This window comes from Glycine soja, chromosome 16, assembly GCF_004193775.1.
Source record: "Glycine soja cultivar W05 chromosome 16, ASM419377v2, whole genome shotgun sequence".
Taxonomy (NCBI): Eukaryota; Viridiplantae; Streptophyta; class Magnoliopsida; order Fabales; family Fabaceae; genus Glycine; species Glycine soja.
In genome coordinates, this window is record NC_041017.1 from 4,954,565 (window position 1) to 4,980,224 (window position 25,660).

General features: G+C 29.2%; 2 protein-coding genes and 1 long non-coding RNA gene across 4 annotated transcripts; 1 reads left to right on the top strand and 2 right to left on the bottom strand.

The window, feature by feature from the left end:
• Window positions 1-2,454: 2,454 nt before the first annotated feature.
• On the bottom strand, window positions 2,455-5,110 carry LOC114391245 (glycerophosphodiester phosphodiesterase GDPD1, chloroplastic-like). Its single transcript, XM_028352299.1, has 7 exons — window positions 4,953-5,110; window positions 4,694-4,875; window positions 4,269-4,328; window positions 3,887-4,165; window positions 3,393-3,488; window positions 3,077-3,273; window positions 2,455-2,989 (listed from the first exon to the last, which is right to left on the bottom strand). The coding sequence occupies exons 1-7, from the start codon at window positions 5,047-5,049 to the stop codon at window positions 2,755-2,757; spliced, it is 1,146 nt and encodes a 381-aa protein (XP_028208100.1). The 5' UTR covers window positions 5,050-5,110; the 3' UTR covers window positions 2,455-2,754.
• Window positions 5,111-14,421: 9,311 nt separating this feature from the next.
• LOC114389243 lies at window positions 14,422-14,937 on the bottom strand. The gene is made up of 2 exons (XR_003661729.1): window positions 14,791-14,937; window positions 14,422-14,610 (listed from the first exon to the last, which is right to left on the bottom strand). It is a non-coding gene; the product is annotated as an uncharacterized LOC114389243 (long non-coding RNA).
• A 3,774-nt stretch (window positions 14,938-18,711) lies between these two features.
• LOC114389653 (probable serine/threonine-protein kinase PBL7) lies at window positions 18,712-25,297 on the top strand. Of its 2 annotated transcripts, XM_028350378.1 has the most exons (6): window positions 18,712-19,458; window positions 22,213-22,379; window positions 22,486-22,675; window positions 23,569-23,957; window positions 24,568-24,945; window positions 25,030-25,297. In XM_028350378.1, exons 1-5 carry the CDS (start codon window positions 19,308-19,310, stop codon window positions 24,943-24,945), a joined length of 1,275 nt encoding a protein of 424 aa, XP_028206179.1. In that variant the 5' UTR covers window positions 18,712-19,307; the 3' UTR covers window positions 25,030-25,297. The 2 variants fall into 2 exon arrangements, with proteins under 2 accessions (XP_028206179.1, XP_028206178.1); XM_028350377.1 differs by having other exon boundaries at window positions 18,713-19,458; window positions 24,568-25,297.
• Window positions 25,298-25,660: the final 363 nt, after the last annotated feature.

Below are 25,660 nucleotides of genomic sequence, written 5' to 3' on the forward strand. Positions count from 1 at the left end.
TTTATTCATTGATTTTTTTTATCATAGTAAAACAATCTAAGACAACAACTATAATAAACAAGAGGGAGTAATAGTAATAGTAATAATTTAAATTTTGAAGTTCATTAATTTATTTGATTTATTCTTAACTATCACTAGAAACCTTTTTATTTTCAAAGGGAGTATAAAAAGTTTTAAATTTTAATTCAATCCTCCTTCTTGTGATATATTTGTCACTTCATGAACATGTCTACTTCTTAATAAGTTTAACATTGAAATACTTGAGAATGTTAATCATCACATAGAGCCTATCATCCTTACAATTTATATTATTAATGGTTTGACACAATTAAAATGAAGGATATGTATTTAATGTATCTCTCATGAGGATATTTGTGGTTTTTATCTAAAATTTAGAATGATAATAATAGATTTATTATTTAATTTAAATCTTTTATAGGATTATCCCATCATGAATAAATGAGAAGTTGATTTTGTCTTCACCACTCCTTTTGACTTATTCATTAATTTAGTTTGAATATTTCCTGCATTATTAATGTTGAAAATTATTGTAATTTATTTCCTTGACTTACTGCATTATGTACTTTATTGTTTTCTATATTTTTTAATATATTTAATTTTTTGGTCAATTAATTATGTAACAATATATTATGACTTGATATATATTTTGACCAATTATTTCACATTTATAATATGTGTATATATTTTATTGTTATAAGAAAACAAGTCAACTAGTATACAACAAACTCTTGGATGAGTTTAATACACAAATTTTTTTTAGAAGTTGAAGCTGGTTTACATGCATTATTTTGTGTCTATAAATTGATGATTATTTTTCTTGAAACATCACAACAAGAATTTATCATTTATACAAATGCATACAGTTCTTTTATAATAAAAAATTGTGAAGTTAAATGTGGTTTCAAATGCATACAGTTCTTTTATAATAAAAAATTGTTTGACAAATGTTGTCTCCCTTGTGTTCAAAAATGTCATCAGATGTCCATTGATATTGTTTATGATTGTATTACTAGTTGTGGCTTAACCAAGTCCATTGATGACAACATTGGTATTTATCCTCTTGCAAAACTTTTTTATGTTTTATTTTATAATTAAGTTAATTATATTTTTACATGTTTTTTTATTATTGACTTTACATGTCAGGTGTTCGTGATCTTACGGCCTATGCAATGGATTCTTGCGTGCAAGAGTGCAAGAACAAGTAAGAGTTTATTGCAAAAATGCTTAGAAAAAATATTGTTTGAAGAAATAATATTTATTCATGCTTGTAATAAATAATGTTTAATGAATATGTAATATCTCATCTTTATTTTCCATAAATTCTTTGTCCAATTATTTTTCTTCATTTGTCTCATGTTCCATTCATATGTGAGCAAATAATTATGCTTCTAAATTAAAATTAATAATGACACTAGTAAGTTATAATATCCAAATGACAAATGTACGCAAAATATTGATGACCAACATATTAAAAGGTTGAGAAATTTTTGTATAAGATTGACGACACACTTCACAAAATAAATCTAACTGTATTTATTTTTATAAAAGAAAACATTCACCTTTGTATTAAATTATGTTTAAATTTATTTTTTTTTGTGAACTAAACAAATTTTCTTACCACCATAGGAGTTTTTTATAAAGTCAAGCTTTCAAAAAGTCAGGACATGCTTAAAACAAAGGCTATTTATCGGGTTATGTGCACTGGAAATGCTATAATGTTACGTATAAAAGAGGGAAAATACTAAACACCCCTCAAAAATCCAAAAGGGAAAATAGTTTGGATAGAAGTGAATTTTGTTCAAGCAACTAATTTTCACGAGTGAAGCTAATTGAGTCGAGTATGATTTGGAGAAGGTAGATGGATTTTTTTTTAATAATAGAATTAATGAAATACAGCCAAAATTGGACTGTCAACTTTGTAATAATAATTTCTTTATCTGTATATTTTTTCTTTAAAAAAATAAAAAATAAAATTATAAATTTTAATTTAATAAATAAGTAATTTTAAAATTAATAAAAAAATTATATAATATAATATTTATATAATATCAGAAATTAAATTATAAAATAATGTAAATTGAAAAAAGTAAAAAAGAGAATATGTATTTACTGGAAAAAATCAAAAAGTTATAACTAAAATGATTTTTAATGAATTTTGAAAAAAAAAAGTAAGAGAATATGTATTTACTAAAAAAAATCAAAAAGTTATAACTAAAATGATTTTTAATGAATTAACTAAACAGTATAAATTTACACTAACAATATCAAACTTTCTTTTTCCATATATATATATATATATATATATATATATATATATATATATATATATATATATATATACTGGAAAAAGAGAATTCAACATAAGAGTATAAAATAAATCATAGCAAAATTCCTTGTTCCAAGCTAGAAGCTAACGGCAAGAACACAAACAGGAAGAGGCCAAGTTTCCGTATTTTCTCATTGCAGTGGTAGACAAATGCCAGTGTAACAATTTTGAAACAATGAAAAGCATTATCTGACAAGTATATTTGGATGGCGACCACCAAACCAGTAAGTTGACACATGAATCATTCTTTCCTTTATATCTACAAAGTGAAAAGAAGAAATATATGTACAAAGGTTAAGCTTTTTATGGACCCCCTCCAAGGGGGTCCACTGATTTTGTGAAGGGCCACACAGTACATATTGTGAAATTAATTAAAAAGCCTCAAGAAATGTCTTCTCTTCTGCTATTCAAATTTGTATCAACTGTGGAATGAGCTTCAAAAGGAAAGACAACTCCTGCTGTGAAAATTGAGGCTTTGAGTTTCCCTGCACCTTCCCACAACCCTCAACCAAACCCTCTCCTTCACCACCCTTTGTTGGCTTTATCATATCCGCAACTGCCTCAGTTATTTCTTGAACCAAATCCACAATTACCCCATCGATTCCCATTAGATGTTGCATGTAAACTGCCTCTGGAACATTGCTGTAATAGTGCCAAAAATAATCATTAGCATGATATTACACTACACAATTTTTCAATGGACTAATAACAAAAGGTACACACACATACTTTAATTTTCCATAAGAAAGTAGAGAAAGCTTGGACTCTTTGATCTTGGTTACTGCACCAGGATTTCTGAATATTCCCTTGATCTCTGAGACAATTCCTTCCAATCCATTCTCCAAACAGAGCTTCATGGCCTCCTCCAATGAGTTCCTCCTCACATCTTCATAGATTTCACATCCACCATTTGTCAAAAAGAACACCTGGTTCCAAACAAAACACCACATTAGATTTTCAATTTAAAGAAATAGAATAATAAACTAAGGAGCAACTTCACCCCTTCCAAATTTCTCACAACTAAAAAAAGGTTCAGAGAACTAACAGGGTAGTTGGTTTGCAATTTCCGAATGAGCATTGCTGCTTCTGGCTGGAATGTTGAGAAGATAATAGGTCTGTCCTTGGCATAATCAAACACAACCTGTTCCGCAATCAAAGTTCATCAAGTTAAGACAAACACTAAGCATCACAATCCCTAATATGCTATATATCAAAAGCAACAAGTGAAAAAAGAAAACAAATTTTAACCTTGAAATCAAAATTAACATTATAATTCAAATTAAGCTAAAATGAATTTTAGTTTATATAGATTATCAAAATAATGATTTTTAAGATACAAGAATTAAAATCAATTTAGACCCTGGCCTATATACTTTATTTCGAGTTGACCAAGTACAAAATACAAGATCAAAATCACTTTTTTAAAGATACAATAATTAATATCAATTTCCCTTAAAAAAGAAGAATTAATATCAATTTAGACCCTTTAGTGACCAAAACTACATTTAGCATTAAAATTAAATAAATCTCTTTGTGTACCTTTAAGATGGTCTGAAGGACATGGACGAGATAATCTTGCTCATAGACAAAGTGGTCATCGAATTTCAACTCAATGTTAAAACCCAAAGTGGGTTCCACCTTGACAAAAGCCTCTTGAAGAGTGCATAGAGGGTCATCTTGTTCAACGTCCCATTGCATTATCTTCCCTTCTTTTTTTCTAAGCAAAACCTTTCCCTCCTTTTCAGCCTCTCTTTGAGGCCCATAGGAAAGAAACTCAGACAGATTCAGCTCCGTTAATCTCTTCCCAAACACAGAACCCTATATCACACACCAATACAAATTAAATTTAAAAAAAAAACACTCGAAACTTACCAATGGTAAAAAATAAAAATAAGAAAAAACAATAACAAAAAGAACTCACATTCTCCTCTGTGAAGATGAAATCGTCGTGGAAAATGACTGGGCAGTCATCTCTCGTCACCTACAAAAAACCACACGTGCATTTTTGCTTTAACTTTTTTTTTTCGGTCTCTTTTTTCTTCAATTTTTTGCACAGAGAAAGAAAAAAGCCACGCACCCAAAAAAAAAAAAAACGAAGCAAGTAGACAATCAGTACCGATTCCAACAGAAGAAAGCACACCCCCAAGAAATGTAACTTATTTACAGAAACGCCACAGGGTCAAAAACGGAAACGACAAAATAAGGCGTGCGTACGAACGCGGCGACACAGAACAAGAACAAGAACAAGCGTCGGCAGATTATTCAAATTTATCTTTTCTTTTCTTTTCTTTCCGACGATGCAATGTTTAACGAAGAAAAAAGAATGGTTTATGGTTGGGTGGTTACCTGAACGTCGAATTCGATGAAATCGAGCGGGAAAGTGGCGGCTTTGTTGAAGGACAAGATGGTATTTTCCTTGATGGCTCTCATTCTTCGATCGGAAGACTGCAGAACGTTCATGCCATTACCTCTGTGTCCGATCACGACGAACTTTGGCATCTTGAAGTCACTCCGACTCATTTCCACCCCTGCAAAAATGTTACAACAACAATCAACAAAAAAACAAAGAAACTAAGGACTAAGATGAATGAAAAAGAAAACATACCGTTGGGGAAGCGGGAGGAGCAGAGGGACAGAGAGGCATTCTCGGTCACCAGGTCCAGGGAAGGGACGTCGGTGACATGGACGGCCTTGAGAGCCATTTCTGTGAGAGATTGAGAGATAGAGAGAAAAAGAGAGAGAGATGGTGGTGAGATTTAAGGGGGGTTACGCTATTTATTGCTTGCACACGAAACAAATCACACAAAGGATCTTCGCACGAATATTCTCGCCCGTGTTGGATATTCCATTTCCTTTTCTCCTTCCTAGCATTTCTATTCATCTGTCTCCCTCCTCGCACCCTTTTTTTCTTCTTTCTTAAAGATGACTTTTTTTATTCAATATTTTAGATTTTTTTTAATTAAATTGTTGGTATTTATTATTCAGAAATTTGATTGATGATTAATCTCAATCCAAAATTTGGCCTGAATCACTGTTAATAAGGTTTTTCTTCTTCTTATATTCACGTTTTTCTATAACTAAAACTCGAGATTTTACTTTAAAAAAAACATTCTAACACCACTCTAACCTGACCAAATGACTTTATTGATAAAGGTTCTATGCTTAAATGCATTTAAATTATTTTTTAATATTTTTATGAAAAAATAATCTAAAACATTCTTATTTATTAAAATATTTTATATAATTCTTTTAACACAATTTATTTTTCTACTCAACTGTCTTCGTATATTTATACATTTTGGCTATATAGGTTATTTTATTTTTTTTTCCAAGTTTATTAATGATTACAAATTAAAGTAATTTATTTTTAAAAAATATATTTATTTTTTACATCATAATTCATTTGTAATCATTAATATTGAAAAATAATTTTTTTAATAATTGTTTTTATTAGTGTAATAAAAACATAAATAACATATTATGAAGAGGAAACATAATTGCCAAGAAGCATTCACTGATGCACTAGGAAGAATCCTAAGCACTTTGAAATATATGTTATCATTTTTGAAAAAAAAATATATATATTTAGTGAATGAATGTAAATCATACCTAAAGAAGTTTTTAATGAATTAAATTTATTATATTTACCTAATGAGACTTATTTATTTTTGAATTAGTTACTTTTTTGGTATAGTCATATTTTTGGGTACAAAAATTAGTTACTTTAATATATATATATATATATATATATATATATATATATATATATATATATATATATAAGTAGTGTTCAATACAAGCTTAATCAGGAAAAATATTATTTTAAAAATATGAAAATATTATATAAAGTAATTATTTTTTAAAATAAATTACTCTGAAAACCTGTACTTTTTGAAAACTTTCAATTGTTATTATCGGATTGGTCAACATTTTTTTAAGTGGTTGAGGTTTTACCTAATCGTATCCCTTTACTACATATATATCCTCTATTTTATTTATTTTTTTGTAATTTGCATTTATTCTTAAAGTGAACAATTCTTGTAATACAACAAGGTTGCAATCACATCCACATACACAAATAAATTAAGAAGTGCAACTAATGCGTAAATATTACAAATCTATATGGTATAAAAATACATAAATAAAGTAAAAAAATAACAGCTGTTTAATTTTTCTTTGGCAGTTGAAAAGAGGAAAATTTAGTCTTTTTTTAGAAAAGAAAAAGGAATATTTAATTTAGGCCACGTTGGTTGTTGCGTATTCGTGGTAAGTGGTAGTGGTTGAATACATGAATTGGCAAAGCGCGCGTAACGCGTAATAATAGATAGATGCTGTGTCATACGTGACAGTGTAGGGGGGCACGTGACAGGGCGGGTGAGAACTCGCTTCGTGACAGCGGGTATTCATAAGTTTTTCGTTTTGGACAACGTCTTTATCCACGAAATCTATCGTGGGATTTTCCGAGCCTCCCGGAGACGGATCCTTTTCTTGCATCATATCTTTGTTTTTAATTATAAGATTTTAAAAAAAATCTATTTGTTTTTTATATAAGATTATTTTTTTTAATTTTTAAATGTATCAATCATTTTTTCTTTATATATTTTTATTTAATTATTCTATCTATCTTCAAATATAAGTAGATAAAAAATGATAATTTTGAGATTATAATATAAATAATTATTAAATTTAATGTAATGATTATTTTTCTTTAAAGATATAAACTAATTAGAAGTTACCAGGACAAAAACATATTTTTTTTATGATATGATTTGAAAATTGAATATTTTAAAATAGATGATGCATCTCATGACTCAGCGACGTGTATGCAGAAACATAATTGATTCCAAATGACGTGGTGACACAACAGCATCATCCAGAGCGGTGGCTGGGAGTGGCACTAATTGGATAAGGCAAAATACACGATTTCAGAATTTTAGTTACACAAAACAAAGAATTGTTCTAACAGAAGAATAGCTGTCTCTAAAACGGATTTTTCTAGATTAAGTGCTTCTTTCCTCGTGGGAAAGGAAGCAGTATCATTCATGAGTAAATTTTTAAGAAATAGTCAGATCGATCCATTGGACTCAGCTGAATGAAGATGAAAGGATACACAATCACTGAAGCTCAAGTAGGGTAATACAAAAAATCTGCAAGTATAAAGTTCATAATTCATTGGACTCAGCCAATTGAACTTTAAATTGGTAGTTGTTGAGAGCCAAGAAACTTTGTTCTCCTTCTCTCCTGCTAATTTTTGTTTTAGTTTCTTTTACTGGATTTTTCTTTTCTTTTGTTTTAGGTTATGCGTAGTCGTTTCGTGTATCATGACAGAAAAATGACTTTTCCATAGTGTTGCAATCAAAGTGGGTACTTTGACAGCAACTCTTTATTTTGTCACAAATTTCGACTTTAGTATTTGATCGAATTCGTAATTGTTTAAATTTTAGTGTGGTGGATGCCAAAACAAAACCCACATCCACGTATAATAATTCAATAATTAATAATAAGTGGTTTGTGAGTCATTATTCTCTATCTATATTTGTATAATGAACATGACATTACACTTCATACTTACTGAAAAAAAAATCGGAAATAAGTCGAGTTAAATTAAATTCAATTTATTTCAGCTTAACTCAATAAATATTAGTTTTGCTTGTAATTCGATTTGAATTTGATGTGTATCTTTGTTTTTTAATTTTAATTCAATTTTATTAAATTTCGTGAATAACTTATTCAGCTTACTAGCTTGATTGATTTAAAATTATAATTATGCAAAAATAAAATTAATATGAAATTATTTAAAAATTAATTATATCAATTTAATAATATAAAATATATTACTTATTATATATGTATTTATGTTTATATATGCGTGTACGTCTGTGTTAAATTTATAATTATTGTATAAGCTTTTATTTAATATTCATTTCAAACAAAAAATAATATTAAATTAATTAAAAATAATTATATGTATTTAATCATATAAATATTTATAGATAGATAAACATAGATATAAATAGAAGATAGACATAGATCAATTTGGTTTATAAATCAATCTAGTCAAATTATATATAATTTAAGTTTAAATTATTTATTTAACAAGTTTAACTTTTAATTCAAATTCAATTTATTTAAATCATCAACTAAGTTCGACAAATTAGTTGTTGAATCGAGTCTTAAACTATATTTAAATTAGTTTAGTTGATTGTGAATCCAATTAGTCCAATTACATACCGATAAAGTTTGTTACATATAGAAAACACATAATTTAAACATGTACGAAAAAAATGATTGAAAAACTTGAAGAACTATTAAGAAGGTATAAGCTGAAAAAATGTTTAAGATTAACAAAAACAAAGAAATATAACAAATATGTATGGGTTATTCAAACAGTAAAAAAATATATGAATTAAGAGTGTGTTTGATTGTAATTGTTTCTCGTGGCAGCTGATGAACAGTCCGGTGAGAGTACAGGAATTTGGTGCGGAAGATCTATGATAAAATTGTAGACTATAAAATGCATCTAATGACTGAAAATATTTGAGGAAGGATTTTTTTTTTTTTTTTTGAAGTGTGAGAAAGCAAATTGCTACCTATGAAAATAGTTTTCTTCTTCTTGATGTGACCTAATAGTTTACGCAAAAATAAATAAATGTCGTGACAATATTTTTATCTATTCATACCTTTCTAGAACTTTTAGGTCAGATCAAGTGTTAACTAAAATGAAATATGAAGTTTGATACTTTGAGCATCATGAATCGTTCTCGTCATATCCTTATTTTAAACTCTCTTTTTTTCTTTTAATAATTATTGGAATTAATTACAAAATCACAATTCACAGTCAATGTATTGAAATTTCATGCGATTTCACTGTTAATCAATTTGACACCTAAAGATATAATTGTGTCATTTGTTCTTCTACTTTACAATGCTCATTACACACATGCATATATATACATATACATATATATATATATATATATATATATATATATATATATATAATGTTATGTTTGATTGTGAGAAGAAAAATATAGTGAATGAAAATTAAAGAGAGATAACTTGAAGAAATAAAAATAAAGCAATAATAAAGTTGGATGTTGAGTTGTTTAATTCAAGAAATATAGGTAAAAAAATATAGTGAAATTATTTGGTTTCATAGAAATGAGATAATAGAATTTAACAAACATTTGAAAATTAGTTTTGCACCCTTACAAGTAAAGCAATGTCAGTCATCGAAATTTAATCTCACAAGGACGTTTCTGTCATTTACGAAAAGAGAGGGGCAGAGAGGAGTGATTCTAATTAAAGAGAGGGAGAGTGTTTGTTGCCTCGGAAGAAGTTTATTGTCCCAGGGGAAGAGATTGTGAGACAGTGTGAGAGAAAAAACAATATTTGAAAAAAGAAGATCATTTAAGTTTTAACTAAATTAAAATAGTGAATGAGAGTGCACTTAAAAAAAAGGGTTGTGGATATAGTATTTGCCTCATTTGAACTACACTGATAGAAAGCCCAAACGAATGATGAACAAAGCCCCACTTGGCTCAGAGACCACACCTAGCCCAAATCATTCTGTACTCAATCAACTGAACACATTATTTTTCGTTTTGTTCACTCTCTAATTTTAATTAATTATCCGCTTACACAGATATTAATTAGGTATATGACAGTTATTCTAACGGCTAGAAAAGTTAATTTGCTCAATTGTTCTTCACCCGGCTAATTAGGCCTCCTATGCTCAAATTAAAATATAATTAGGTAATAAATTTTAACGTATGATTGTAGCTTCTGTTTAAAAATGGTGATAAAAGGTTATTAGCTTTAGAAAGTTCCAAAACTTGCATAATGATATAAAAAGAAACTATTTTCTAAAAAAATTCTGAAAAGAAAAAAGCTCTTTGCAAGCAAGGCCTTTGAGGTGGAACATCAAAACTGAAATCGATCTCCTTTTTTTGTTGCAACAGGATGACAAGCTAGATAAAATAAAAATTGTCGAGAACAAAGAATTAGGAATATTTTCGTCACTAATAATTTTCTCTTCAAATTTACATATATCCCTGAATTCCATTTTCTCAAGTGCATTATCTCTTTCGAATGCAATCTTCTTCTTTCGTTCACATTAATTTTAACCCGATAATTCACTATACACCAATTACCTTTTTTTTTCACTTCCTTGTAGTATTCAAGATATCTCTAATCGAAAATAATAAAAAAAACAGTTTTTTTTTACAGAAAAAACTAATATCTTAAGATATTAAAATTTAACAGTAAAAAAAAAGTAACAAAATTCATTTAAGAGACCACCTCTTCCCAACATGTATTTAAAGATTAAACCTCTAATCACATTACATCACATATTTAATATTATTTATCCACTATACCATGTCAATTATACCATATCAATACAATTACCTATTTTTAAACAACTACTAAAATGTTCCCATTTCATTTTCATTTTATGTTTTTGAAATCAAGATATTTGTCTTGCCATTTCATATATTAGTTATAATATGTGGTTTGACATGAATAAAATTATTTAGAACAAGTTTCACTTTGTCGTCATAAAGGAAAACAAAGAGCTACAACTTTCTCAGAATCATCCGTTCCCTCAACGTGTATCTAGCTAGGATCAGTACAACACATGAATTCAATTGAATCTGTCAAGCCATATCAAAGTGAAATATTGGATAGTTTCCCAAACCAAAAAAATGCATGAAGGATCATTCTAAACCACTTCACAAATACTAGAGCAAAGAAAACAAAAAGCAAGCGACAAGAAATTTGTACTTAATTTTAGAGTATAACCTACTGAAGTCAATGGGGAGTACTCTTAGGAAACTACAATTACTAAGTTCATCACACCAACCTATATGGAAAATGAAGAACATAGGTACACCTACATTCCTACAGTAATGGCTTTGCTTAAAGCATACCCATTACACTAAATACTGAACATATCCATTTAGATAAGAGTTATGACTATTATATATGGAAAATTTAATCTCTCACAGGTCCTTGAAAATATGAGATGATTAGGAGATCAAATCACTTCTATCGTAGAGCATAATGAGCACTTGCTACAGCTATCTAACACTGCATGTTTGTTGTTGTCATTTTAAGTGAGATGCACACTCACTATAATGGTCAACTACACATGGAGCAGGAATGATAAAAAGCTATAAGACTACTACCAAAGCTATAAATAGACTAAGGAAAATAAGATAAAACTAAAGTCATCCAAGCGTCAACATCATATTATTCTAACAGAATTAAAGTCCATTCTGTCAAGGAACTAGCTTTGAATTCAAAATGTCCTATCTTGGGAAATTATTTTGTTAATGCATTTTTAAACATACATGAGAATAAATTAAGTGATGACGTAGTTCTTAAATTCTGTGAAGACCGATCTTCTTTGTTCCTATACTTGTTTTTTGTCCAAAGTTTTGATCCTTCCAATCTAATTTTAATTTTAGATCTACGCATGATTTTAATCTGGGTGTTTTATTTATTATTTATGGATTTTGATATTGGAAGATTATTAAGAGTTTTTTTTTTCCTGCGGAAGCAATTTCTGGTGACTAAAAACAGTCATAAATTATTTAATACCTACTAAACATTTTGTCCAAGCATTTTTTTTATCATTTTTAGTCGCTAGAAAATAAATCATAATAAAATAATAATAAAACAATATTGCATCATCACTTAAATATAAACATAGACAAAAATGACAAAAGCATTAGATGAAACAAAAGTTTAGAAACAAAGACAAATTTTTATAAAATTTAAGGATAAAAATCATAAATGTTAAAAAATTTGAAGACTAAAAGCATAGTTTAACCCAAAAAAATAAAGAAAGACAGAGATGATCATGGTATAGTTGTCTTTTTGGTAGAATCTCTCTGACTCCGTGTGAAACAAGGGTTAATTTTTGAAAGATTTTTTTCTTAAAAAGTGAATAAATATTTTACATTTAAATGAGTTGACAAATGACAACTTTTAAAAGGTTAGGAGGATATTTGGACTTAAAATTTCAGAACAAATAGCATTTCTCATGTTATATAGCCAAGCCCAAGCCATGTGTTCACTCTGACAGAATTGATCATATCCTTTCTAACAATATGACAACTCAGAATCTCACTGTAAGTTCTAAAAGCTATTATTCCTATGTTATCTTGAGGCACATTTCTGTTTAACAATCCTTTTGGGCTTCCTTAATTGTGCTCACATGAAAACAACCTTGTCCTCAAGGTTGTATCAGTAACCATAAAGAGTGTTCAAAGTGGAGTATGCCTGTTGGAGTGTTAGACATTAGTTAGGCCGAAATGCAAGGGATGGTGATCATGAAGGGTCTTTTTCAACTTATAGAAAGAAAATTAAAGGACACAGCAAACAAGGATCTTGGAGAACTTTTGGTCGCAAGAAAAGCAAATAATCTTCTCGAATAAATCAACAATTTTAGCATCTGAGATGTGCTTGATGAAGCGGGTCTTAGAAGGAGGGTTGTGGCAAACGAAGAAGCTTGTGAGGAGGGTAACACCATTGTTATGAACCCTTTTCGAGCAAGGGAAGCTCCCACATAAAAAAAAAAAAAAATCAGAGAAGAGAGATATTAGACTTCATCAAACATCCCTCTTAAAAGGAAAATTACAATGTTATATAACGAAGCCTAGGCCATGTGTTGATTCTATCCTTTCTAACAATATGCCAACTCAGAATCTCACATTAAGTTCTTGAAGCTATTTTATCCTTAGCTCAATTTCTGTTTAGCAATCCTTTTGGGCTTCCTCAATTGTGCTCACATCAAACACCTTTTACATTTGAGAATGAGAACTCTACTTCCTATTGCTTTCTGGTTGATTTGGAAGACACCAAATGACCACGTGTTCCAACAATAACCTAAGTAGTCCCTTTATTTTTATTTATAAGAAATAGTCAATAATTTTTTCCCTTATTATAATATTTTATTTCATTTTTCTTATGCATTAATTGTTTTTTTTTATTAAAATACTCTTATTTATGTTAATCAATAACTAAATGTTACTTTGAATTGTTAGTTTCTCTCTCCTATAAAGATTAGAAAAGATGAATAAGTTCTCATTAATGTTTAAGGAAAATTCAATAAAATTATTACAGACAAGTTCAATGTTAATATATTTTTTTAACTAAAAAAAGTAACTTTATTCTTAAAAAACGTAATTTAGTCAATTACATCTTATAAACGAAATATATAACACCTAATGTGGGACAATTTACTTTGTATGAAATATACCATTGATAATTGGGTACAATAGAGTTTGAGTGCTCTCCTTGGAATACTTAGTTCAGTGATATTACATTATTTTATAAGTTAAGGTTGACTCAATAAGAAGACTACTAAATTCAAGCTTTAGGTTTATCATTAAAAAAATATTTAGTATTAATTTTTTGAAGCAAAAAGATTATACATGTGAATAAAAAAATATGATGAATAAAATATATATAAATATATTAACAACAATACTAAACATAACTTTTTCATTTAAAGTAAAAAAGTTTCTATCAAATTTTACTTTAGGTATGATTTATCTGTTGATCATTTCTAATACAAGTTGATCAATTCTTTGATGTAATTGTCCCTTTAGTCAAGCTTTTTATTGCACAATGGCCAAAAACCTCGATGGTCGATTATTAAATCACTGAACCTTTTGTTTTCTTTTTTTTTTATCTTATTAGTATGAAATATTCATTAATTTAATTAATGACTAATCTTTTTGGAAGAATTGATTAATTATATATCTTGGACTTCTAAATCACATTTTTTCTAATCATAAAACTCGAACTAAGCTTTTACTTAATAGATTTGAGTTAATTTCATTCAAACAAATGTCATTTTGATTGTGGAACCTTTGTTAGATAGATACAAAACAAAATCATGGAAGTAAAAAAATTAAAATTTGAATTAAAAATTAAAAAAAGAAAAGAAAATTAGAATTTTTATTGATAAAAAATTCTCTTTTTAATTCAAAAGCAATTACTTTGTTAATGATCATGTGATGGTTTATAGCACAAACTCCTACAATCTCCAATCATAATAAATATTTAGATCAAACACCCATTTTATTATAATTTTATAAATTTACACTACGTACAAGAACAGCGAGTATATTTCCCATCATTCTTACAGATGCCAGACCCAAACCCTTCTCTCCTACAACATTGCATACAAAAATCATTATGGCCTATTATGCATTTCAGTGGACCACAGTCTTGTGCAACTGTTGCGGGTCCTGCAATGTGAAAAAAGTTTCCTTGCGTCTGTTATTTGAAATTTCAACATAAAATTGATATGAAACTATACACTATTGCTTTTGCCTTCTATTTTTAATGTATAGACCAAAAAATAACACAACAATTTGTTTTCTCATGAGAATTGATTATATTATAAATGAAATATTTCTAGCAATTACCTGAAGTGAGAACAAATGCAACAAATATAATTCCCAAAAGAAGAGCTTGATCGAAACGAGAAGCCATGTAAGAAGGATTTTATTTTCTAATTTTGGTCTTTGTTTCTCGTGAGACGAATTTGTATATCCTACTTGTTATATTTATAGACTATTGTGAATCATTATGTACGTATTACGAAAACTGTTTGTATAGGATTATTATATTATAAAATGATGCGTTTTTACATCATTGGAAACATATTATATTAAAAAAATGGTCAAAATAACGGGCAAGACTATTTTTGTCTAGTCAATGCATTCATGTTAATGAATATTAATGATAGTTATTTAACTAATGGAAAACCGATAATATCAAATTTGAGTTTAAATATGCATTTGCACTAAAATACTCAAAAGAAGAATTTATCACTCATAATAATCCTATAAGACTTGAACAGTACCTCTTCTTTAAAAGATAATTGTGGTTTGTACCAAATTTAGTATAATAATTTTGTAAAAATAGTTTATATTTTATGAAATGTTGTGTTTATACTTTATTTAGAAAAATATTACATTAAAAATGTCAAAATTAATAGTTTGACCAATCAATTCATTTAATAAATATGTATTAATGATAGTTATTTGTTTTTAAGAAAACTCATTAAAGTAAGAAAGAGACTCATTAAAAATGTAGTTTTGGCTTTACGTATATTCAATATACTTAAATATGTGAATCCTATATATATATATAATGAGACTTTAATGATAATTAATGACAGACATTTAATGAGAATTTAAGAAATTAAAGTATGAAAGAGAATCACTAAAAAAATATACATCATATATTTTATATGTTTTTTCTTTTGCTCTCAAATATAAGAAAAAAACATATTTTTTTAATCTTAAATATTAGAAAATATAAACTAATTTTATCTTATTTAATGTTACTATCTTTAAAATATTAATTATTTAATTGAGGTGCTAGATCAATGACTCTTTCTTATCATTGATATAAGTTCATATGAAGGACGAGTTAGGAAACAATATATTTGTAATTAAGATTGATGTAATAAGTTGTGGTTAACTCTTTGTTTTTAGTTAGTGTGTCATATTTTTTTCCGTTATATTTGAGACTAGAGGAAATATATACTAGTTGAAGAATCTATGCGATTAGCAAGTAAAATGTGTAATAAGTAGAATTGTATTTTATTTTAAAAGTTATATATTTATTAAAATAGCTAGTTGAGAAACTATCTAATTGAATCATAAATGTTTGATAAAATTATTTATTGAAATACTTGAAAATTCAAAATTACATAAATAGACATATTATGCAATGTTTTATACAAATTTTAATTTAATTTTCTTGATAAAAATAAATTGTGTAGTATTTATAATTTTTGTATTAAATTTATTTTAAACACTTGTAACTTTTCATTAAAAAAAATAGATAAACTTATTATATATCAGTATCATAAGATAAAAAGGTAAATATGAGAAAACCTATCATATCTAAAAAAAGAATAAAAATAATAAAAATTAACTTTAAATTAAAAATATTAAAAAGAAAGTGTAATAAATGTTCAAGGACAAAAAAAGAATACATACAAAAAAAAACTAAAAACTATAAGTTAAAATTTAAAAAAAAATCAAAAAACATTTCAAATTACTAAAAAACCTCGTTTATGAAAAAGTCAAATAAATCTTTCGGCTAATAAAAAAATTAAAAACTAATCTAAATATTTTGTCAAACACAATCATATAATTAACAAAATCAAACTTAATAAGTCATTCACAAAATTGGATTATGACCAAACCAAAATGTGTATCAATTGTAATTACCGCAATAAAAAAATTATGTATTTTTATCAATGAAAAAATAAAAACTTCTAACAATATTTAATAATTACATCTAAAAGATAAATCATATAAATAATAATTACATATAATTACCTTAATTACACACACATACAACAATCACATTAATTATTTTAGTTGCATCAATAAAATTAAACAAAAATTAATAATTACATTGAGAAATGAATTTTAAAAGTTATATATAATAATTAAATATACGTGGGTTTGATTCTAGTTGACAATGTGAAAACTTTGTTAGTAAGCAATGTGTAAGTGTCTTTATAAATGTTATTTGAGCCTTGAAATCAACTTTGGTATCGGGTGAATTCTCAAAACCCAACTCATCTAAAATTTCTTTCATAAAAAATTATAGGTAATAATGATAGGTAATTGCCTTAATTATATATATATATTATTGAATTGATAATTAATTTAATTGTTATCTTTTTAGAGAAATTTTAATTATACACTTCTTTATTTAAAGTATTTTTACTTGCTTTTATTTAAAAATATAAAAATCATATATGAGTTAGAAATAAACTCTAATTTATATATATATATATATATATATATATATATATTAAAAATTATAAATTATATATAGAGATCATGAATATTAGTATATATTACTCCCACTTGTTTTTTATACGAGAAGCAAATAATTAATTTATCAAAATCAATAAAAATAATTAAGTTAATTAGTTTTAATTAATAATGTAATAAATTTTATTTTTATTTCAAATATACCCCTTAAGTTAATTGGTTTAAGTAGCAATTATATTTAATGAGATACCACTACGAATAAGTGTAGCTTTATTTCCTTTGATCTTAAATATAAGAAGAAAAAGACTAACTCACATTAATTAAAAAAATTATTTAATCACATTCAATTACATTAGTCTCAATTAAAAATTTCTTTCAAAGTTTTTAAATGGAATGATGTTCTCACTTTTCAATGAGATATTAAAACATTTATTCTAATTTTGTTAAGTAATAAATAATATTATCTTAAAAAACTTAATAATACATTTGTTAAAATTAAGAAAGAATATTAGTAAAATTATTTATTTATAAATGTTAATTCTCTTTTACTTTTTTGGTATGTGTGAAAAAATAAATAGGGTCATTAAATACGACAATCACTTAAATAATTTAATTCAATGAATATTTTGAAATAAAATTTACTTCCTCCGACCCCATTTACAAGTCACTGACTTATTAATAATGATTTTTAAATTTTATCCTTTGTATTATTCTCAACATTTCATTATCATTAGGAAAGTTTATTTTTCATGTAAATCCACTCTTCTTACTCAATGTGCAATTAATAAAGCCTATTAGTCCATATCTATTGATGAAGATAGTAAAGTATGAGGTGAATATTAATAATAACGTGGAAGAGAGAGAATGTGAGATGATAATTTAGGTTAAATATTTAACTAGTTATTAGTGAAATTAATTGGATGTATAATCATGTTAGTATATAATTGGAAACTTATTTTATTTCCAGACATATTTAATGATTTATTTTTTTTTATTGATTTTGATAATTCGGTTGAAACTAACCAATCTATAAGATGAGAGTGAATAAATTTATAATATTATTAACTAAATATAAGAAGAAAAAGACTAACTCACATTAATTAAAAAAATTATTTAATCACATTCAATTACATCATGTGAATATTAATCATGGCTAATATTATCTTAACTTAATAATACATTTGTTAAAATCATGTGAATATTAATCATGGCTAATATTATCTTAACTTAATAATACATTTGTTAAAATTAAGAGAGAACATTAGTAAAAGTATTTACTTATAAATGTTAATTCTCTTTTACTTTTTTGGTATGTGTGAAAAAATAAATAGGGTCATTAAATACAACCATCACTTAAATCATTTAATTCAATGAATATTTTGAAATAAAATATAAATTAATAATATTATTCGTTAAAGTTAAGAAATTTAATTATTTCTATGAGATGTAATAAAAGAAGAGAAATTAGGCGTCAGCAATCTGAAATTCAGCTTGAGAGACAACTGTGGCACATAACAAGACAGATTGGGAGAGGAAAAAGTACACGACCCGAGAAAGAAAGAAAGCAAGCAAAAGGGCATGCACGTCATCGTCGAAAGAAAGAAAACTCTTCTCTTTTTCCCAGAGAAAGAAACAAACAAACAAACACATTTTTCCCTTCCAAGGAAAGAAAATGAAACGTAACATCATTGGAATCAAAAAATCAGGGTCCGAGAGAAATTCCCATTTATACATTACCATACAAGACTCACATGCCTGCAAATTCTTTTCCTTTTTCGCCAAGAAACCACAGCAGCAACACAGCATAGCATACATACATGCTTTAATTTTCGCAAGCTGCCATTGAATTGAACCAACGTGTGTGTAATGTGAGAGTGAGCCAGATTCTGTTGAGAATTGAGATCCGTATACGCACGCATTATTCACCGTTATTCTTTTCAAACGACCATATTCTTCTCTTCTGTTCTGGGAATTCAATTTCAAAGAAGGAAAGAAAAAGAAAAACCCTTCATTTGCATTTTTTTTTTGTTTCTTTCTATTCTCTCTCTCTCTGAGGCTACCGTCTCTGGTGGTGGCACTTATAAGAAAGCGAGAAACGGTGGCGTTTTGGTTCGGAATTAGAATTACTGTGATAGGTGATGGGTAGCTGCCCTTGTTTCGGGTTGAGGAGCTGGAAGACCAGAGTGAAGAGCGGCGTCAAGGCTCATCAGGACGAACAGAACAAGAATCGCAAATCTCTGGACAACAACAGCAATAATAATATTAATAATGTCTCTGAAACTTCTTCAGGTTACCTTCTCGCACTTTTTTTTTTTTAGTTTTTCAAAATTCAGTCACTGAAAAATTAAAAATTGCATACCAATTTTTCTTTTTCCCAATGGATTTAGGTTTTATGTCAAGATATGGGACAATTTGGTTTTCAGATGGCCTTTCTATTGATTCTTGTTTATAGTTCTTGCAAGGTGCTTAGCTTAGAGAGAAAGAAAAAGGTTTTGGTTGGTGTTACCTTGGGATTATTTCTTGTTAGAAAATTGAAATTCAGATTAAAAGTACACACCGCACCTACCTCAGTAGCTTACCCCCAAAATCAATTAAAAAAAAAACTAAGGGGACTCTTCAAATTTCATACCCCACTTAAACGACTCCTTTGAGTTAGTGTGATCTTTTTCACTCTAGTCTTACATGTTAAATTTCTGAAAGAAATTTTATGATCTTCACTCCAAACTGATTGTCACTGGCCTGTGAGTCTCTCTGCTTCATATGATATGATATACACTCTTTGGGAAGATGATGAGTCTTGACATACTGATTACTGACTTTTCAACTTGCCCTGCACTCTAATTGGAAAATTATACCCAATACTCATTCTGAGTGGTCCCATTCTTGTGTGGTTAAACCAATAAAGAAGTCATGACTATGCTAAGTTGCTAACTATCCGGTGTTGAAAAAATATCACTCTGGCTTTTGTTGCCTGGAACCTCCTGCACATTTTGAAAGCTTATGCTTCATGTCCTCACCTGAAATCAATAGCCTGTAGGATACGGAATCTGCTAGGATCTCCCTCATTTTTAACGGCAACTTAGAAGATCGATGCATGGTCAAAGGAATGGTCCTCCTTGTGAATTTCATTGACTTTTCAATGACCCTATTGTCATAGGAACTTGTTATGGATGCAGTTTCCGCGGTGATTCTGAGCTCATATTCGTTTCTCCTCATTATCAGAATTTCCATTCTTCTTTTCCAAGAGGGAAGATAGATGTGACTGTATGTATAATATGCTTTTATCGACTCTAGAGGAAAATATTTGTCATCTGTATTGCTTGAAGGTTCCCTGTTTCCCATTGAGCTCACTGGTTTGTTTCAACTCTCAAAGTACTGTATTGATTTTATCATTGCTGTACTCTAATAGTCTAATTGCATTCTTTGAGATGGTCATTTTTCAACGATAATCATATGTGTTGCACTTCTTATAAGCTGAAGGACAGCTCTATTTTGCATAATTTCAACCCGAGACTACATTCTAGATGTTAAATTTTTTTAAAAAGAAATTTCCTATTTAAAGACAAGATTTTACATCTTTTATATGTGTCTTTAGTACTAATTATTTTAGAGTTTTTCACTTTTATAAGATGTTAATAATTTGCTTCCAAAACTCGTCACCTAGATATGTGGACAAATTATATATAACTAGTCCAAATTACATCGAGTAGTATAGGATGCTCGATGGAGTACTTAAAGTGGCATGGTTCTCCTCCCTTGACAACTAAATTTTAAGGGAGGGTTCCCAAAGTGTTTGGGTGCTTATCTATTGGTATTAAAAACTTGTTGCCAATGTCTTGGAAATTATTACCTACTGAGGGGCTAACTAGAAAGACTAGGTGAAGTGTCAGGACTTTTGCTCTCAAGGGCAGTGCTATGAATGAAAGGGACTTGGGGTATATGGATTGTCTAAGTCCTACATTAAGTAGTATGGGATGCTCGATGGAGTACTTAAGAGTTAAGTAGCTTGGTTCTTCCCCCTTGACAACTAGCTTTCAAGGGAGGATTCCCCGAGTGTGCGCTTGGGTGCTTGTCAACATTTTTTCATAGATTTAGAATATGAATCGTCTTCCATCATTTGCCTGTAGTTACCTTTGCAACGAAGTAATACCAAGGACTTTGGTTGCAGCAGTGGTGAAAATTATTTTATGCTCACATCAGTTTGAACATTACCTTTTCCTTTTGGTTGCTTAATTTACCTGTTCATTTAACCAACCACATTTAGTGGGAAAAGGTTTTTGTTGCTGTTATTGTTGATATTGAGATTACCTGCTCATCTTCCACGATCATAATAGACAGAGGTCTTTTCGAAATTGTCATATCTACTTATACTTTAAATCAAATGCTTTGAGTTTCCTATGAGTAAAAATGTTACCCATAGTTTGTCCACTCTTGACAGTTTTAATCCAGTAACAAAATACTAGACAGGATAAATGACTTTAATCAAAGGGATGGAGACCATAATTTAGAATTAATCTTAAGTGAAGCTACACATAATCACCAATCCCTTCTAGCTAAACTTTTGCTTTGGACTGATGAAAGCCATTTATTATGTTAATCTCTTGAATACTAAGAAAAGATGGTTAAACTCTGTAATTCTTAGATACTAGTAAACAGTAAGGTTATATCATCAACTTAGAACGCACAATATAGTATAAATATAGACGTGATTCCCAGACCATATATGCAGAGGGATAGAAAGCTCTATTGAGCTGATGTTTTCTCTAATACTGGATATCTTTTTCTTTTTTTCATTTTTGGCTTGTTTTAGAAGGATTTCTTTCCTAATTTTTGTTCTCCCTTTCTTTTTTATGAATTGTTCTTTTATCTAAAAAATGTTGTTATAATTTTAAAAGTGGAATGTCATTCAATTGTTATTGCTTTTTGCTGAACCTTTTAGAACCAAGTCTTATTATGGCTTGTGTCATGGAGGGGATCACAATTGAAGATCTCCAAACTTTACTTGTATACATCCTCAAGTTATCATGAATTTATTTGATACAGGACTTGGACCAGAAGAAAACCTAACAGAGAGTGGCAGTTCTTATAAGCCTCAGATATTTACCTTCCGGGAGCTTGCAACAGCAACAAAAAATTTTAGGGATGAAACCTTTATTGGGCAAGGTGGATTTGGCATTGTTTATAAAGGCACGATCGGGAAAATAAATCAGGTATAGCTGGATGGATGGATTTTATTGTGTGTGCTGTTTCTTGTTTACAATGCCCATCAGTATGCTACATTGCTTGCAATATAATTCATTTAAGGGACTTTATCAGGTTGTAGCTGTTAAAAGACTTGATACTACTGGTGTCCAAGGGGAGAAAGAATTTCTGGTGGAAGTTCTCATGCTTTCCCTTCTACGCCATTCCAACCTTGTTAATATGATTGGTTACTGTGCTGAAGGGGATCAACGTCTTCTTGTGTATGAGTACATGGCTTTGGGATCTTTAGAATCTCATCTTCATGGTATAATACTATAATGTAACCTTAACTTTCTTCAATGTTAAATTGCAATCAGTTACTTACTAGTTACTCCCCATGAATTGAAGAAATTCTGTAAAAAAGGCTAAGTTTACCACTACCAAATGTCACTTCTACATTAAGATTTAGTTTTTTTTTTTTTTTTGGGGGGGGGGGGGGGGGGGGTGAAAAGGGGTGCTACTAATTAGTTCAATAAAGCCATGTTTAGTATCACATGTTAATGCTTTATAACTTAATGTAACTACTACTGTGACTTCTCTATGCTTGGCGTGCTTCTCTTTATTCACCAAAAGTACATTTAGACCATATCCCTATCATAAGCCAACCTCTTTGGTCCAAAGTAGCTGTGACCTTAGTTGTTAGTTTTGTACAATTTTGAAATTCAAAATGCATGATTCAATATGATTTTTCAATCCAGAAATTTGTATCATGTGATGAATTACAAATGACTTTAAATCATGTGATACATGAATGAATTGGTGCAATTCCTTATCATTGATACACAAATCATATGAATTTAGCATTTCTTTTATTTTATTTTTTTGCTTTTCTTTGATCTATTCTCACCAAACTAAAAAGAAAGCTTAAATTGTTAAATATAAAAGGAACTGGAGTAGCACTTCTGAATGCACCCTATTGATTATTTCACTGTTCTGTGCACTCTATTTGGTTGTTCCTTTGCTCTGCTATTGACCTATCATTATTCTGAAAGCTTCACACACTCAGTTATAGCTTACATTTTTGTTTTGTAACTTACAGTCAAGACTGTCAATTTATAGTTTAAGATTATTATATTAGGCACAATACATCATTTGCATGATATGTTTCAAGAAGTTACGTTCATTGTACCGTTAATATTTGTTTATGATTATTTGCAGATGTTTCACCTGATGAAGAACCACTTGATTGGAATACCAGAATGATGATAGCATGTGGGGCAGCAAAAGGACTAAATTATCTGCACCATGAAGCAAAGCCTTCTGTTATATACAGGGATCTGAAATCATCCAACATACTATTGGATGAAGGTTTCCATCCAAAACTTTCTGATTTTGGGCTTGCAAAATTTGGTCCAACCGGAGAACAATCATATGTTGCCACTAGGGTCATGGGAACACAAGGTTACTGTGCCCCTGAATATGCCACTAGTGGAAAATTAACGATTAGATCTGACATTTACAGTTTTGGGGTTGTGTTATTGGAACTAATTACTGGACGCAGAGCATATGATGATAACAGTGGCCCTGTAAAGCATCTTGTAGAATGGGTAAATTCCTATTAATTATATTTTGTTCCTTTTTATACGCTTATTACTCTTTTTTTCGCTCAGTTGAGTAACATACATATTATCCTAAATATATCAGATTTGCTGCAACTTGTGCATTTCCTCCCCGGTCTAAGTGGAATGCTATGTTTACTCTTCTTGGTTTTTTCTAATTTTCGTTTTATGTACTTGAAAGAAGAGGCTGGATTATCAATTAGTAATTGCTATCTATGAATGTGCTGGCCTGCTAATGTTGAAGAAAGAAATGATAATATCCTTTTAATTAGCGAATTTTTCAATTCCAGTTTGCTACATAGTATCTGGGTTCCGGGGAATATTATTGTATAGCTTTTTCTGTTTGTGTTGTCTAACCCTTGTTTCAGAATATTACATGATCTTTCTACTAAATATCCAATTGGGCTAAATGTTATCCAGTCTTAATTTTGAGAAGACAATCTAAGCCTATCGTTATTCAAAAAATCATAATTTGAGAATCCATAATGGTTTCAGTTGGTTATGCATATTTATAAGTACCTTGTTGCAGCTTGACAAATACAGTCAAGTCAAGGTTGTTTTTCCAGCAATTTTAACTCTGGTTTCCTAATGTCTGTAGGCACGCCCAATGTTTAGAGACAAAAGGAGTTTTCCAAGATTGGTAGATCCACGGCTTAAAGGTAACTACCCAGGATCATATCTATCGAATACCATTGAATTGGCAGCCATGTGTCTTCGTGAAGAGCCACATCAACGGCCTAGTGCAGGTCATATAGTGGAAGCTCTAGAATTCTTGTCATCCAAGCAATATACCCCAAAAGTATCCAACACAGTCAACTCAGCAGGGATGGAGAGTGTAGAATCTCCAAAAGAAACATCTGTGATTTTGCCTCAAGAATCAGAAAGAGAGCGAGCTGTTGCAGAGGCCAAGCTGTGGGGGGAGACATGGAGGCAGAGACGACAAAGTGAGCAAAGTAGTCCTGAAGGAAGCAAATAGGTAGTGAAATTGACTTTCTGTTCGTTCTCTTGTTTACTACATGCATCATGATACCAAAGAAGATTCAACATACTTCAAGTGCAGGGGGAAACAGAAAGAAAACCTTCAAAGCAGATTAGAAGTGGCTAGTATCTAAAAAGGTATAGGGAAAGTTAAAAAAAAAAAAAACTTCAAAAGATAATGTGTTCAAGATTTACATGTAGCTAATAAAATTAGTTGGCCAGATAATTTTAAAAAGTGCTGTTTAGGCACTTGTGAACTTGAGGCTCAACATGACATGCTTTGACATGAGATTTCAGATTTTATGATTGCTCTAGCTTTTCTGCATTGAAAAATATGATACATTACTAGTACTTCTATGTTCTAACATACTACTTAATATTGCTGGAGCTTAGAAGCAAACACAGTTTTTTTAACAGAAAATAAATTGCAAATTGATTGAATTGCTGAATTTTTCTTCGGTCTAAAATGTATGAGACATTTAAGCCGTACTTTCTCCCCAGCAAGGTCTACATATCTGTTCGGGTTTAAATTCCAAGAAGCTGCAGATTCTAGTGGAATATTGGACATGTTTACTGTTCAATTCTAGAGCAGACATCTCAGACACGTACATTACTGCTGTCAACTGTTTGGTAGTCTTTACAAAACCTTTAGATTTATTTAACAGTTGACATTTGAGCATTTTAAACATGGTTACATGGCTCATTCAATCTTA